Below are 13,021 nucleotides of genomic sequence, written 5' to 3'. Positions count from 1 at the left end.
TTCATACCATGGATTTCAGCAAAAGAATACCAGACCAAAAATGCAAACCCAAGAATACATCTGCATACACAGTCTCATAACGCATACACAGTCTCATAACGCATACACTCAGCATATGCATACAAGAATTCACCTACATACACAAGTCTCATAATGGCTGAACTCTGCTTTGACTCCAAAATCATAAAGTATCTACTTGGCCAAACAGATTGAAAACCCACACAATAGTCTGGAGAACTTTAAGTTTTTTTTTCTTCTATGATGGGAGATTATGAAGCGTTAACAATGATGATGGACTGCAGAGGAGAAAGAAATAAAAAGAAAATGGAATCCCAACTGGGTTCTTTCAGAACCTTTTGCTGCAGTAAGTTTATTTCTGAAAAGGGAAAAGCGAATAACTGTTCCGTCAGCTGATAGCAGTGGAACAAATACATCACAGACCTCATGAAATCACACTGTCCTAGGACAAGTTGCAAGGCTGACCACCTTCAGCAACAGTCCCTGCCTCAACCTGGAAATCACTTACCAGGCCAGTGATGGGGATAGGTTCACTTCCAACAGCCAGGGCTTGAGAGTATCATCAATAAGGACATCAAAGCCATACAGCTCTGAAAACATAGCAAGTATTGTGAATTTACATTACAACATCTTTAAACATCTAGAAAAATTCAACATTAGTTTGTATCAGGTCATTTCTATCTACATTTATGTAAAATCCAGCTAATTCTCTAAGGCTGAATAAGCAACATTTAAAAAGTAGCAAGTTTCTCTCGCTCAGAATTCAAATTAAATGTACTTTGTAAAGAAAAGAGAGAAGCAGAAAATAAGTTTAGGAAAATGTTACATAGAAAAATGAACTCTCTGCCATCCACAAACTTCACTTCATGAAGAATTTGTTTTCACAAAGAGTTGATACAAGGCACAGTAATCCACTCTGCTTTTTCCACTGGATCCCAGAAACAAAACTTTTCACCTCCACATTCACTTTTCCCCATCAGCTACAGAAAATTGTATCTTTCAAGCATCAGCATCTTTCCAGTTCTTCCTGTATGTTTCTCTGCAGTACCTTCACAAGTACAAAAGGGTGTTCTCCTCTGCAGCTCCACTAACATGGATTGCCTCCCACAGCTCTTTATCTCTTTGACAGTTACCCACTTTCTAGTAAATCACTGTAGAAATATTAGCTTATAAGACATCCCTCTCCTTCATAATGAATTATATCTGCTAGATGTGTTCTGCTCTGTGAAGGTCATAACAGAATCAGCTTCCCTTTTTGAGGTGGATTTTACTGTTTTGTTCTATACACAAAATCTCTCTAGTTTGGACTGAGTTGCAAGGACACCACACAAAGACAACTGTAAATGAGTAATTGGCATTAATGCAATACTCTCTTCTAGCGTTAAGAAATATACTTAATGACCCTGAGTGCAACTTATGCACATTTTTTCAAAACACCACAGAACAAGGTATATTGGCAGAGAAGAAGGATTTCCATGGAATCAGCTGGTTCCCCAGAGCCTGAAGTGGAAGCTAAGGAATTTATTTGCCATGCTGCTTCCCTTGAATTCTGCTCCTGGCCTTCTGTTGCCTGTCTGATGCTCATGCTGGCTCCAGGGAGCTGGACTGCCTGACAAGCCCTTCCTAAGTGGAGATCTATATGAGAGCTCAAGTAGCTTATGATAGGAAGATAAAGAGCTGCAGGGAGGGACTTAGAAAGGGACGAAACGGCAGTAGGATTTGAGAGTGTTGCCTGCTCGCATTTCTAGACACCGAAGCCAGAGAGTGAGTAGAAAGCAAAACAGCAGAGTTGAGGAGTTGGTTCATTCCAAGGAAATGAGGCCAAATCTACATTTGGCTCTCTTGTTCCCCAGACTGGGAAGGCTGCACTGTAGGAAAAAGCAGGAGGTTGGGATCATGGGAGTAAACATTAACAAAGCATTTTGTCCAAAAGAAACCTCTGATGCTTTTAATACATTACTTCAAAAGACAATCCCAGGTTTAGTGAAGACCTGTGACTACTAATGCGCAGTAAGCTCCAGTGGACAGGCAGTTCATGCCCAAAACAGAGGAAGCAATGAGTGGGCCTATGACAGCTGTTGGCCAGCAACCTCTCAGCCCCAGTCAGGAAGCAAAGCATTTTGTTTTGACTAACTTACAGTTCTCTCACTACTGGCCATTCCCTCCCCCTGTCCCTCAAAGGACATTTGCTAGTAATCTAGTTTCCTCTGTCTTTGTCATTCACACTCTTCTCCCTTCCAAATCACTTGCTTTTTAATCCCCCTTTTTTCCCCACCCCAGTAAATCCTAATTACTCATTCTCTCAGCCTACCATTACAAATACATATAGGATACCTCTTGATCTTGGCCAGTCCTGCTGCTGGCATTCCATTCCCTTGTGAGTGCCTTGTTTATCAGGACAGTAGACTCTTCAGGGCAACGCCACTGACTTAATTTCACTGCTAAACACTATCTAATGTCACATGCAATGCCTTAGAGTCTCCTAGTTAAGACTCCACAGCCACTCCACAACCGCTGAAGTCTAAGCTAGGCACCTGCAGTGCCTAGACAGATGTGTTTCCTACTTTAGGCCATCAATCAATAGCAAATTATTGAGCATACTCTGACAAATGTATCAGGTCCCCATATTGGGCATAGCACAAAGGGTTCTCAAGTCTGGCTGTGATACTCTAGCACAAACAGAAGATTAATTACCTGCATTCCCAATTACAGTAATGTGTCCTTGGCATTCTTTCACATATGGAAAATGCACTACCTAGAAGTAGTACCCACCCACTATGAAACTCAAAATTACGTGTAAGCAAGCACAAAAAAATGTAGAATCACATTAACATAGCAAAAGCCAGAAGTAAACCCTCTGAAATTACCAGTTTCAGAAAGACTGACACTTCCGTCTGTAGAGTGTGAAGAAAAAGGCCAAAAGAGCCATTGCTGCATCAGGCTAAAGTAACAGTAGGTTTACAACAACCCACCTTGCACCACTGTTGTTATTAAGAGGGAAGAAACTAAGATGCCAAGTTTCCACAGTGCCTTCTCACACCTCCCTTTCCTCACTATTATGATCCACAAAAACGTTTCATCCTTTCAGTTTGCTAAAGTAAAATTATAATAAGAGATACTGGCTATTGCCAGGATTCAGCAGGAACAGCCTCTATCCTCCCATTCCCATTAAGAGAAGTCACTGCTACCACAGCCTCCCAATCCACTCAGGAGAAGTGCTAGCTTTAGACTGAAGTCTAAGAGCAAACAGCTCAGTCAGAGATAAGTATTTACTTCTTAGTTTTTAATGAATGTCATTATTTAAAGAATAAGAGGAAGGCTTGATACATTATCTCAAGCTTTTGGTTCTAGTAAACTATTATGTAGTCAAAGTTTGGCTTACAGTCCTGCCAAAGACTGCACTGGTACTCCCTTCTAGAAAAAGCTCACAAAGAATTTGCTATTCTTTGTTAAGTCTAGCAACTAAGTCACAAGTAATAGCTTGCAGTGCAAACAATGTTTTCATGATTTTCATAGAATAAGCTCAACTGCTAGAAGACTGCTGTAATTCTGGTCCTTGTTTTCAGCTCATTCACTAGGGAAAGAGCAGCAGCCTTATTGAAGAGGAGGTTTTCTGTAATTTAATGGAGGCAACCTGAGATTAAGAAATGACACACACACACTGAAAAAAGTTGCAGAGTATGCAACTCTTCTGCTTTTGCAACAAAGACATTTTGTCTCATTTTAAACGAGCACATCTGCAAAGACCCTCCTACTGAAAGGCAGGATTCTGACTTTCAGATGAACTCTGGATTCTAAGTCATCAATCCATTAGAGACCACTTAGAGCCACAAAATGACGAGTAAGGAGAACAGTGCAGGGACAGAGACTAGCTCCTACAGAGCTATCACTAGAAGACATACCACTCAAACGTTTCTTACCCCTTAGTTGCAAGCTGATTGTTTCAGTCAAATTTGAAGATACATATATACCACAAGAACTACCTTAGTACATTCTAATCATTAGGAGACCTATCATTAGGAGCCAGAAGATGCTGAAGACAAATTTCTTCAGATTCAAAACAACATCTTTACATGCTGGCTTTATGGCAAAGACTGGCAGCAAGGAGATAAAAGTAGAATGGATTAAGCTTTGCAGAAAAAGAATACATGTGGGGAATAGTTGTTCTGCTTTCACTTTTTCACATATCTTAATCCAGTTTCAAAGATGAAAACACATGCATGTGGTACACTTAAGTCTGACCTAAGCTTCCAAGCAGGGACTTTCCAATACTAATGTCAAGGAAGAGTGCACAAAAATTCCCTAACAATCTCAAATTTTCATATCCTTCAAAATTCTTCAAATGGCCGGAACCATTCAATACTAAAAATTATTAGCACTCTCCCAAACAGACTAATTGCGGATGCTAGGAAAACTAAGAGCTCACAAAGAACAGAAATGTAGATGGTTGAAGATTGGTGATTAGATACAAACTAAAACTTTTTAAGCATTTAGCTCACCACACAAGCAGTACAATAGCTTGTTTGCCCTATCTTATCAATACAGATGAGATTAAAAGCATAAGTCTCATCAATTTAGCCTTAGGACAAAGTAGAAGCTAAACAGGACACTCAGTGCCTTGTTGGGATCAAGAAACATGTATATTACCCTACCCTGCCTTGCCTTCTTGATTGCACAAGCACTAAACAGTGTTACTGCTATGTTGACCAGAGCTGGGAATGAAACAGAGGACTTAACATTTTGCTTCTTCAGGCTCATATGACACTACACAGGATGCTGGTGTAAATAAATCCTGCCCTCAGTTGCCTTCATTTCATCTACGACTAAACAATCCTATAAAGAGTTTTCAATTTGCCTGGAAGCAGCTCACACTGTCTTTTCTAGTCCACCCAGAAGTGTTTACCCCAGAAGAGAATGGAGCAGTCTATAATCTGCTTGAGCACATGTATCCCCATTGCACCTCCTGTTCACATTGATATATTATGTCTTTCAAAGTCAGTGCTAAATTCAATTTTTACTTGCAGAAGGCTCCACCAGTAACCAATAACTCAACTGGTTAAGATCTTTTACTTTCAGCTTAATTTTAAATAAAAATAAGTAAAAAAGAGTCCTGAGTTCACATTGTTATCACCTGTGCATGAAGAAGGCTGCAAAGAAGCTATGTGGTACTTCACGACTTTGATACTACCCAGAGGAACAAAACTACTGAGCATCCAAAGTCCTTTGAGAACCAATTATTGGTAGAGTGCAGTAAACAGCCCACATTGCATAAAGGGGAACTCACTACAATCTTTCCACAAATATTCAGCAGCACGCCACTCGACATTAGAAAAAGAATCATTCTGACCACTCACACTTTCTAGGCAAGCATGGGTAGATACATGATAGATACAACCATACAGACTGTCTCACCAGTCTTGTTTTAGAACATGAAGAAGCCATGAGTGGAGTCTCTTCCCTTAAATCTAAAAGACAAGTATATTACATTAAAAGTCTATTGCAGGAATGAAGCACCACAGCAGGAGATCTAAATTATTACACAAATGAAGTGGGAATCCTAATCTAAGCAAATTAAGTACTTATGATACAACATTTTTATTAAGGAAGGTGGTAATTGTGCTGGAGTCCTACCTCCCACAACATCATTACAGGTACTGGAACAAAATACACACCAAGTTACTCATGTTATTCTACAGTTTTTTGAAAGAAGGCCTACCTGAACTTCAGAGACATGTTTCATGAGAGTGAGGTACTCTTTAAATGATCTCTCTCAGGACGCACATGCAGTTTCATTGTTTGCAGCCCAGAAGGAAAGAAAAGGCTCCCGGGACCCTCTGCATGCTAACTTGAAATCTTCATTCCCAGTTTTCTTTCTCATGTTAACAGCTACTAATTCAGCCATTCTGAACATTTCCAGCTAGAAAAACTGCCTTTTTTTTGGTTTGTTTTTCTGTTTGTTGTTTTTTCAACACAGTCAAAAATGGCACAAACAAAGTGACATGGGGATGAAGAAAAAGCCATACAGCATGAAAAGGGCAGCTCAAATACTTGGGACAAGGACCACCACTTAATTGCAAGGGAAGGTGGCAGAAAGTGTAGAGCTTTGGAAATGCCTCAGGCTCCCTAGGGAAGCAGCGTGGCTCCTACTTAAGCTCTCTTTCCTGGGAAGCTCTAAATTTATGTTTACACTGAAACAAATGGAACAAAACAGTTTATTTGCGGGGGAGCATCTGAGAGGGTGGTTAGTGCAGCCCTGGGGAGGCAGCAGGAAGTGGGATAACCTCAGAGCCAGGCCCTGCAGAAAGTACATGAGGAACATGAATTTCCACATACACAGCTCACTGGAATCTAGAGACACAACAGGGAGGAATATAGAAAGAAAGAAAAAAAAGAAGAAGGAAAAAAAAGGGGGTAGTTAAGAGAGTTTTTTGTTATTTGTGTTTTGTTTTTTAATCCAGCTGTTGATGTTTCTGGAGAGCTGCTAATCTATTACTTCCCTAAGAATACCACCTCACTCAAGTCCCTGTGTATGCTAAAGCTCTCCAACTTTGAACAAAGGCATTAGAGCTACTTTGGGGAAGTTAAGGACAGAGGTAATTTAGCACGTCACTAATATATCAGCCATGTATCCTCCTTGGATTCTCATCACTCCTAAGAACCCAAAGATGACAATGTTTATATTACGGAGTAGAAAGCTATACAACAGTAAATATCCAAGTGCAATACAAAGACCACACAAATGGAATTACCTGTCACAGCTGGTTTAAACATAAAGCCCAACACCTAAACACAGAAACTGAAGAATTCTAGACTCCTCCCCTGCCCCAAGACTGCTCCCTTGTGTGTGCATGAGCAGAGGGCAGCTAAGAGCAGGAGGAGGCCTCTTCAGGGAAGGCTGGGAAGCAGCCACTGGAAAGCAGGAGAAGGCACACTGTGGTACCAGCCGCTGCTTTCTGGACCCTTTCCCAGCATCTGCTGCCAGCGAGTTCTCAAAGCCTTTTGCCAGCACATAGTTCTGCATCCAGCTACTGCCAGAAATAGGCTTCAACGCCGCCCTGCGGAACTCTCACACAAGTACAAGCCCAGAAGCACATTACCACCACTGTTATTCCAGGAACTGCATTACACATCTCCTCCTTAGCCATCAGACCCCTGCAGGACTATAAATCAGAACTATATCGAGCCATCTAGCCCAACAGAAAGTATTAAGTACTCTGACGGGATATTTAATTATCCATAGCCATCCTTTGCAAGGCCTAATGGGCCAGTTACTTCAACTTCCAGCACTTCTCCAGTTGCCTTTCAAATCGCTTTTCATCATCCTTTTTTCTAGTACAAGACTTTCACGAATGATGCTGGCACAGCAGCAATTGCTACTCAAGAACCTCTGGCCCCAGAGGCCTATAGTGAGCTGAAAAACAGAATCAGGCTTCCTTGCAATAGGAAATGCAAGCTTCCCTATAGCACTGGAAAGATGCAAGTTTCAAATAACACTCAAAAACCAACCAACACAGATGTCCCCAGTTCCTTACCAAAGCAGCTGCCACGATGTGAAAGAAAAGTTTTACAAGCTGTAGCAATGGCCAGCTCAGCAGAAACTACAGTCTTGATAATCAGGTCTTCCACACTGGCCATCAGTGCTAAACAGAGGGAAGAAGGGGAAAAAAAAGTAGACTGTGAAGCAACACACCATATCTAGAAAAACATGAGTGTATATACATATGGACAGATACCTTTGTGAATCAAAGCACATGAGAGCTATGAATGACAAAGCAATGTTTGGAAATTCATGCAAGCAGTAACGTATGCATGCATACATAACCTACTGCAGAAATGGTCACAAGTGAGTATGATACAAGAGTATAAGTACAATGCAAGTAAGCAGAAACATGTGGCAAGAACATCAGCACAAGTCAGCTGGAGTCTGATCATTGCTCTCTCAGGGCATTAGGAAGGATTAAACAAGAGTGTGTTAGCAAGGTAAGCCTTTAAACCACAGCCACTAATGTACAAAATGTTTGTTGTTTTTTTTGTCACGAACATCCATGTAACATGTTCCATGATATTGCACCTTCCTCTAAAGCAGCTGTTCCCAGACTGTGACTCACAAATTTCTTCAAAACGATACAAGTAGGGACAGCTCCCAGTCCCGCTGATCTACAACCTGCAGCTTCAGTTACAAAGCTCTCTCTGGCTCCTGTATAAGCCCGCAAACAGGGTTCAGAATTAAGCAGCAGTGTTGAGACAGGGAGCAAAAGGTAGGAAAAGACACACATTAGATACAGACCTGGATCCTACACTCAGTTTGGGATGAATCATGCAATACTAAGAGCACAGTTTCTGTTTTCAAGGACAAACAACAGAAGTGAGAGGAGGGGGAAAGGGGCAAACATTAGAGCCCTAGTCTGAAAAACTGTAAGGAAGACAGCATAACCTCTCTCACCCCTAAAAGGGAACACAAACAAATACATCAAAACCTCCAGCAAACCCACACAAACATTTCGAAACCCCATTCCCAAAAAACATCCAGTACCAATCACTTCACTAAAGGGTTTGATTTAGACATACAATTACTATTTTTCCTGTTTAGTTGATGACATGCAGGGACCTGAATGAGCATGCAAGCAAATTCAGATGTCAGCTCCTCTGTCACAGGAAGCCTAAGTGGACACAACAAAGCATGGGAATGTAAGTGCACATAAACATCCCAGAGCACAAAGAACTTGCCAGCGCAGGTAAAACCTGCACTTTCCAGCCAGAGTTCTGCCTTCCTATGACCAGAACCAGATACATCAGAGAAAGGTGCAAGTAGTTTTGTGACAAGCAGTTACAGAGAAGCCTGCTCACATTGCTCAGCAGTTTATTTAAGAGCACGTCTTATACATGGAGAGGGCATTGGAACAGGACTTATCAGTATTAATTAACTGCATCTACAGAGCCAACTGAAAATGTATGGTGTAAGTAATTGGACAGCCACGCATACACATGATGGGGAAAAGGTCTACTTCCATCTGAAAGCCAGATTCAAGCCCCTTCCTACACCATCGAACAGTTGCAGCATCGGTTGCAGATGGGCACAGCTGCTATCAGTAGGGTAACTGATGGCGCAGTATCACAGGTAATTCATCCCTTAAAGAATATACCTGGATTCTGCTCTGCATTTGCATTTACTCCCAGCAGACCTGGCAAAGGTGTGGAAGAGGGAGCAACTTTGTATGAAACACAGACTGAAATGAAAACACCCAGCAAAAACCTGAGCCATGGAAAGATGACACCACATCCAAGAGTCATTCAAACTGGCACAGCTCTCCAGAGGTTGGTCACTCATCAGACTGAACAGGCCATGGGAGCAGTAGAGGGAGGGAAGCTTTTAGAAGGGATGGAATGACCTTAAGAAACGGGAAATGTAGGTAAAAATATTAAGAAATGCACCCTGTGAAAAGCTCAGAATACTATTTGCAAAAGGGAAGGGGACAAGCCTTACCTCTGGGGATAGGACTCATCTCTAGGGATAGAGAATAAGTGTGCAGCTCTAGTGAGAAAGCTGTAAGGAACGCTTCCCTCCACCCTGCTCTGATGCTAAATGGGATTCACTATGGCTCTTCCCTGACTTCTTACGATTTGCACTAGTGGGATGATTAAGATCTAATGAAGGAATAAAACAACACAGTCTCTACTGACCTGCAGTGTCTCTCCCCTCTTGTTTTAAGTACCTCAGCATAGCGCTCATGCTCCATTTATTTCCATAATCTTCCACATCAGGATCATCACAGCTAAAATAAACAAGGAAAGTTTACACCAGTGGGCATAACTGAGGACTGGTATCAACCTTAGACCAACTAAGGTAAGTTGACCCAGCTTCTAGAAATCAAGTTCCATTTTTCAGCCAAGTACCTGACATAATCTCCACTCTTCTTGTTGACACTGTAGTTGGTCAGATGCATGAACTGGTTTTTAATGTTCTTAGATGCCTGGTCATACCTCACAGTTGCAAACCTGAAAAGAGGGTCAAGATTTAGAGTGTTTCTGGAATGAGTTATATGCTTGCTAAATACAATCTATTACACGGACCATTTGACTCCAACATCTACGGAGAGGATGTAAGCAACATGACTTCATTAAAGGCAACCTCTCCCGACCAGAATAAAATAAAATACTGCTAAGGGCCACAGTCAGACACATTTCATCTATTTTTCAGTGTCTAAAAGCAGGGAGCTCCATTTATTCTCCTGGGAGTTTTCCAGACCTAACAGTACACATGCTAGGCACATTTTTTACTTGGCTGCTTTGATTCTGGTTAGACAAGCCACTTAACTTTAGACAGTGCCACAGCCCCTTCAGTTTCATTGGGAGCTACCACGAACATGTAACATCCATCAGTCCTGGGAAACACATGCACACATATAGCAGGTGTGTTACATGTGCACATCAAAGCTAATATTCCCTGAAGTCTCTTACACAGTTGAGTTCTTCTGTACTCCAGAGATGCCTTAGAAATCTATTCCTGCAGTCAAACTTTCCTATCACTGCTGGCCATAAATCCTAGAACTGTCAATCCTCTTTCTCAAGAATAAATAAGGAAATGTGGGACAGAACCTACAGGTCAGATCAATTTGCCCAACAAGGCAGCATCTGCTCCAGAGTGTTGAGGATTACACAACCCTTCCATATCATGTTTCTCCTGCCAGCTATGCCAGTTTAAAGCATTTAAAACTGCATCTTGCACAGAAGTCGCATATCAAGCAGAGAACAATACCATTTGTGGCCATGTTTGTAAAATTCTAGAACCACATGGACCTGCCATCAAGTGTAACAAAATAACTTTCTTATCCTCTATCCCATTAGTTCCTTTTTTGCAATACACTTTCAGCCTCAGATTTTGGACAAAATACTTTAAACAAAAGATCAAGAGCAGAATCCAGGCCATCTGACTGGCAGAACTGGCAGAAAGAAGAAAAAACAATTAACAAACCCACATACACCAAATTCACAGCTGACAAAAAAAAAAAAAAAAAAAAATTATATTAAAAAAGCTACTCCAAAACAACAACAAAAACCTCACACCTTCATCTTCTTCATTCCAGCTGTTCTCCTGTACTACAATAGTTCAAGATGTTAACATCTCAGAAGAGATAAAGGGGAAGAAGATAAGGTAAAGGGGAAGTAAAACATACGCTATACTAAGAAGAGTAGTAAGAGTGAAAGAAAGCACCAAGCCAGAAGACCAAGTCATTTCCAAGAGAGGAACAGTGTATTTTTAATGAATCCTCAAAGCAGGAAAAGGGAGGCAGTGATCAAAAAACGGAGGAGAGACAAAGGGAAGGGAATCTGGAGAACATGGGTGTACAATGAACTTGAAGGAAAGAAAAAAAAAATGCCAACTCCTTTCACTTTATTAATTGCCATCTCTATCTTCCCCTTATTGTTTTCCACAGTTTAGAAGAAGCTGAACTATACAAGAATATCCAGCAAGTTGCACAATGATCTTTGCACAGTGCCAAAAACCTCACTTCTCAGTGAAGCTGAAGCCACTAATGCCCTCATTTGATGGCCATTTTGAGAAATCTCTCTCCTCTCCAGGAACAATACAAGCAAATTCATGAAGACACACGTCAAATTAAACTTATTCTTAATACACAAGTGGGAGCAGGAAAAAAAAAAACACCTTCATGAAGCAACCAAGTGGCAAGTTTAAAACAAAAACACCATCATAATCTTCCTCCATTTTCCTCTCAGCTTTAACTATACATCAAGTTAGAGCAGCTGGCAACAGAAAATAGCTTGGAAGCTTGGATTCCCTTTCCACAAATTTCCACAGCTTAAAATATTAGCATTTCTTTTCAGCTTAACTGTTAAGTTTCCTGGACTTAGCTCTTCTGCTTTGAAAACACTAACAATCCTGTCATGTATTTGATTCTTAATCAAGACTTCATCATCTTCAGCTCAACAATCATTTTCTAGCAGTATGCTGAAAGCATCTGTTGGTAATATACTTTTAGCCAGGAAGATACAGCATAGGCAGCAATCTACGTCAAAAAAAATCAGGGCTCCTACACTACTTTCAAGCAGTGCACACTTAGTTTTACTGCACTTCTGTTGTTGTCATTGCTGTCAGTGATGCTCATGATCAGAAACATGATAATATCAATCCCTAGCAGATATGATACTTCTAAATAGTACTTTGTTAACTTTCAAAGGCTTGCATTAGCTTCCTTCTACAGAGACCATCCTGATTCATTGTTTGCTTTGAGTAGAGTCCCTTAAGAAAGATGTTACCATAGGATTAATGTTTCCATAGGAACTGATGATTCAGAAGAGATTCCAGTGTACTTGTATTGCACTGTACATAAGTACAATACTGGCAATAACCCAAACCTCTTACAAGAGGTCAGCACTCGCTTGGAGTGGCAGAGCATTACAATCCCTAGTTATAATTACCTTCAGCACTTTACAGTTCCACAGCTTTTTATATAACACATTACTACACTTTCCTTCCAAAGCAGCAACAAAGCTGTCTGCCTGCCGTGCTTAGTCCCTCCAGGAAAGAGAACTTGTATGCCACAGAATGTCTTGCTTCAACAAAAAATTAGAGATTTTTAGAAATAGGTAAGGTCAGAGGAACAGGCCTGTAAGACTGGAAAGCAGGAAAAATTCTATGCAAGCACAATCTTCTTGCAAAACCTCCTGAGACTAGAATAAACTTTTAATAAATCTTCCAATCTTTTAGAGGATGATCAAGCTTCTGCTCATGTCATTAAAAGCACCAGTAACCCTCTATAGATCCAAACCATTGAACGTTTATCAACTAAAAGGGCCAAGATCCTATAAACAGTTTAAAAACTGTAGGTGTCACAGAAAGTAAAGGCCAAGTCTGATATTTTCTCTGTAATACAATTTACCATGAGCACATGCTGCAACATTCTGTACAAGCTATTTTCCTAAGCACTAAAGGCTTCATGCCTAGGTATCTCACATTGCTATAATCCAGCCAAACAGTGATGAA

At 40.8% G+C, this 13,021-nt stretch overlaps 1 protein-coding gene across 20 annotated transcripts in view; it reads right to left on the bottom strand.

Annotated features, from left to right (window-relative positions):
* Positions 1–13,021, bottom strand: part of TTLL5 (tubulin tyrosine ligase like 5) — a 107,144-nt gene that overhangs the window by 78,829 nt on the left and 15,294 nt on the right. For 13 of the 20 annotated variants that reach the window (XM_015865139.3, XM_032444624.2, XM_032444629.2 and 10 more), the window contains exons 10-13: positions 9,913–10,014; positions 9,700–9,791; positions 7,551–7,658; positions 527–608 (exon numbers count right to left, since the gene is read on the bottom strand). In XM_015865139.3, the coding sequence (XP_015720625.2) occupies positions 527–608; positions 7,551–7,658; positions 9,700–9,791; positions 9,913–10,014 (384 nt within the window). Of the gene's footprint in view, positions 1–526; positions 609–7,550; positions 7,659–9,271; positions 9,408–9,502; positions 9,677–9,699; positions 9,792–9,912; positions 10,015–13,021 lie in introns of those variants that run through there. The other 7 variants (XM_085549220.1, XM_085549221.1, XM_085549223.1 and 4 more) reach the window with 5 other exon arrangements.

This window comes from Coturnix japonica, chromosome 5 (genome assembly GCF_054131305.1).
Source record: "Coturnix japonica strain WE chromosome 5, WE-NBRP24, whole genome shotgun sequence".
Lineage (NCBI taxonomy): Eukaryota > Metazoa > Chordata > Aves > Galliformes > Phasianidae > Coturnix > Coturnix japonica.
The sequence above is the reverse complement of the archived record's forward strand: the minus strand, read 5'-3'. Positions and strand labels throughout refer to the sequence as shown.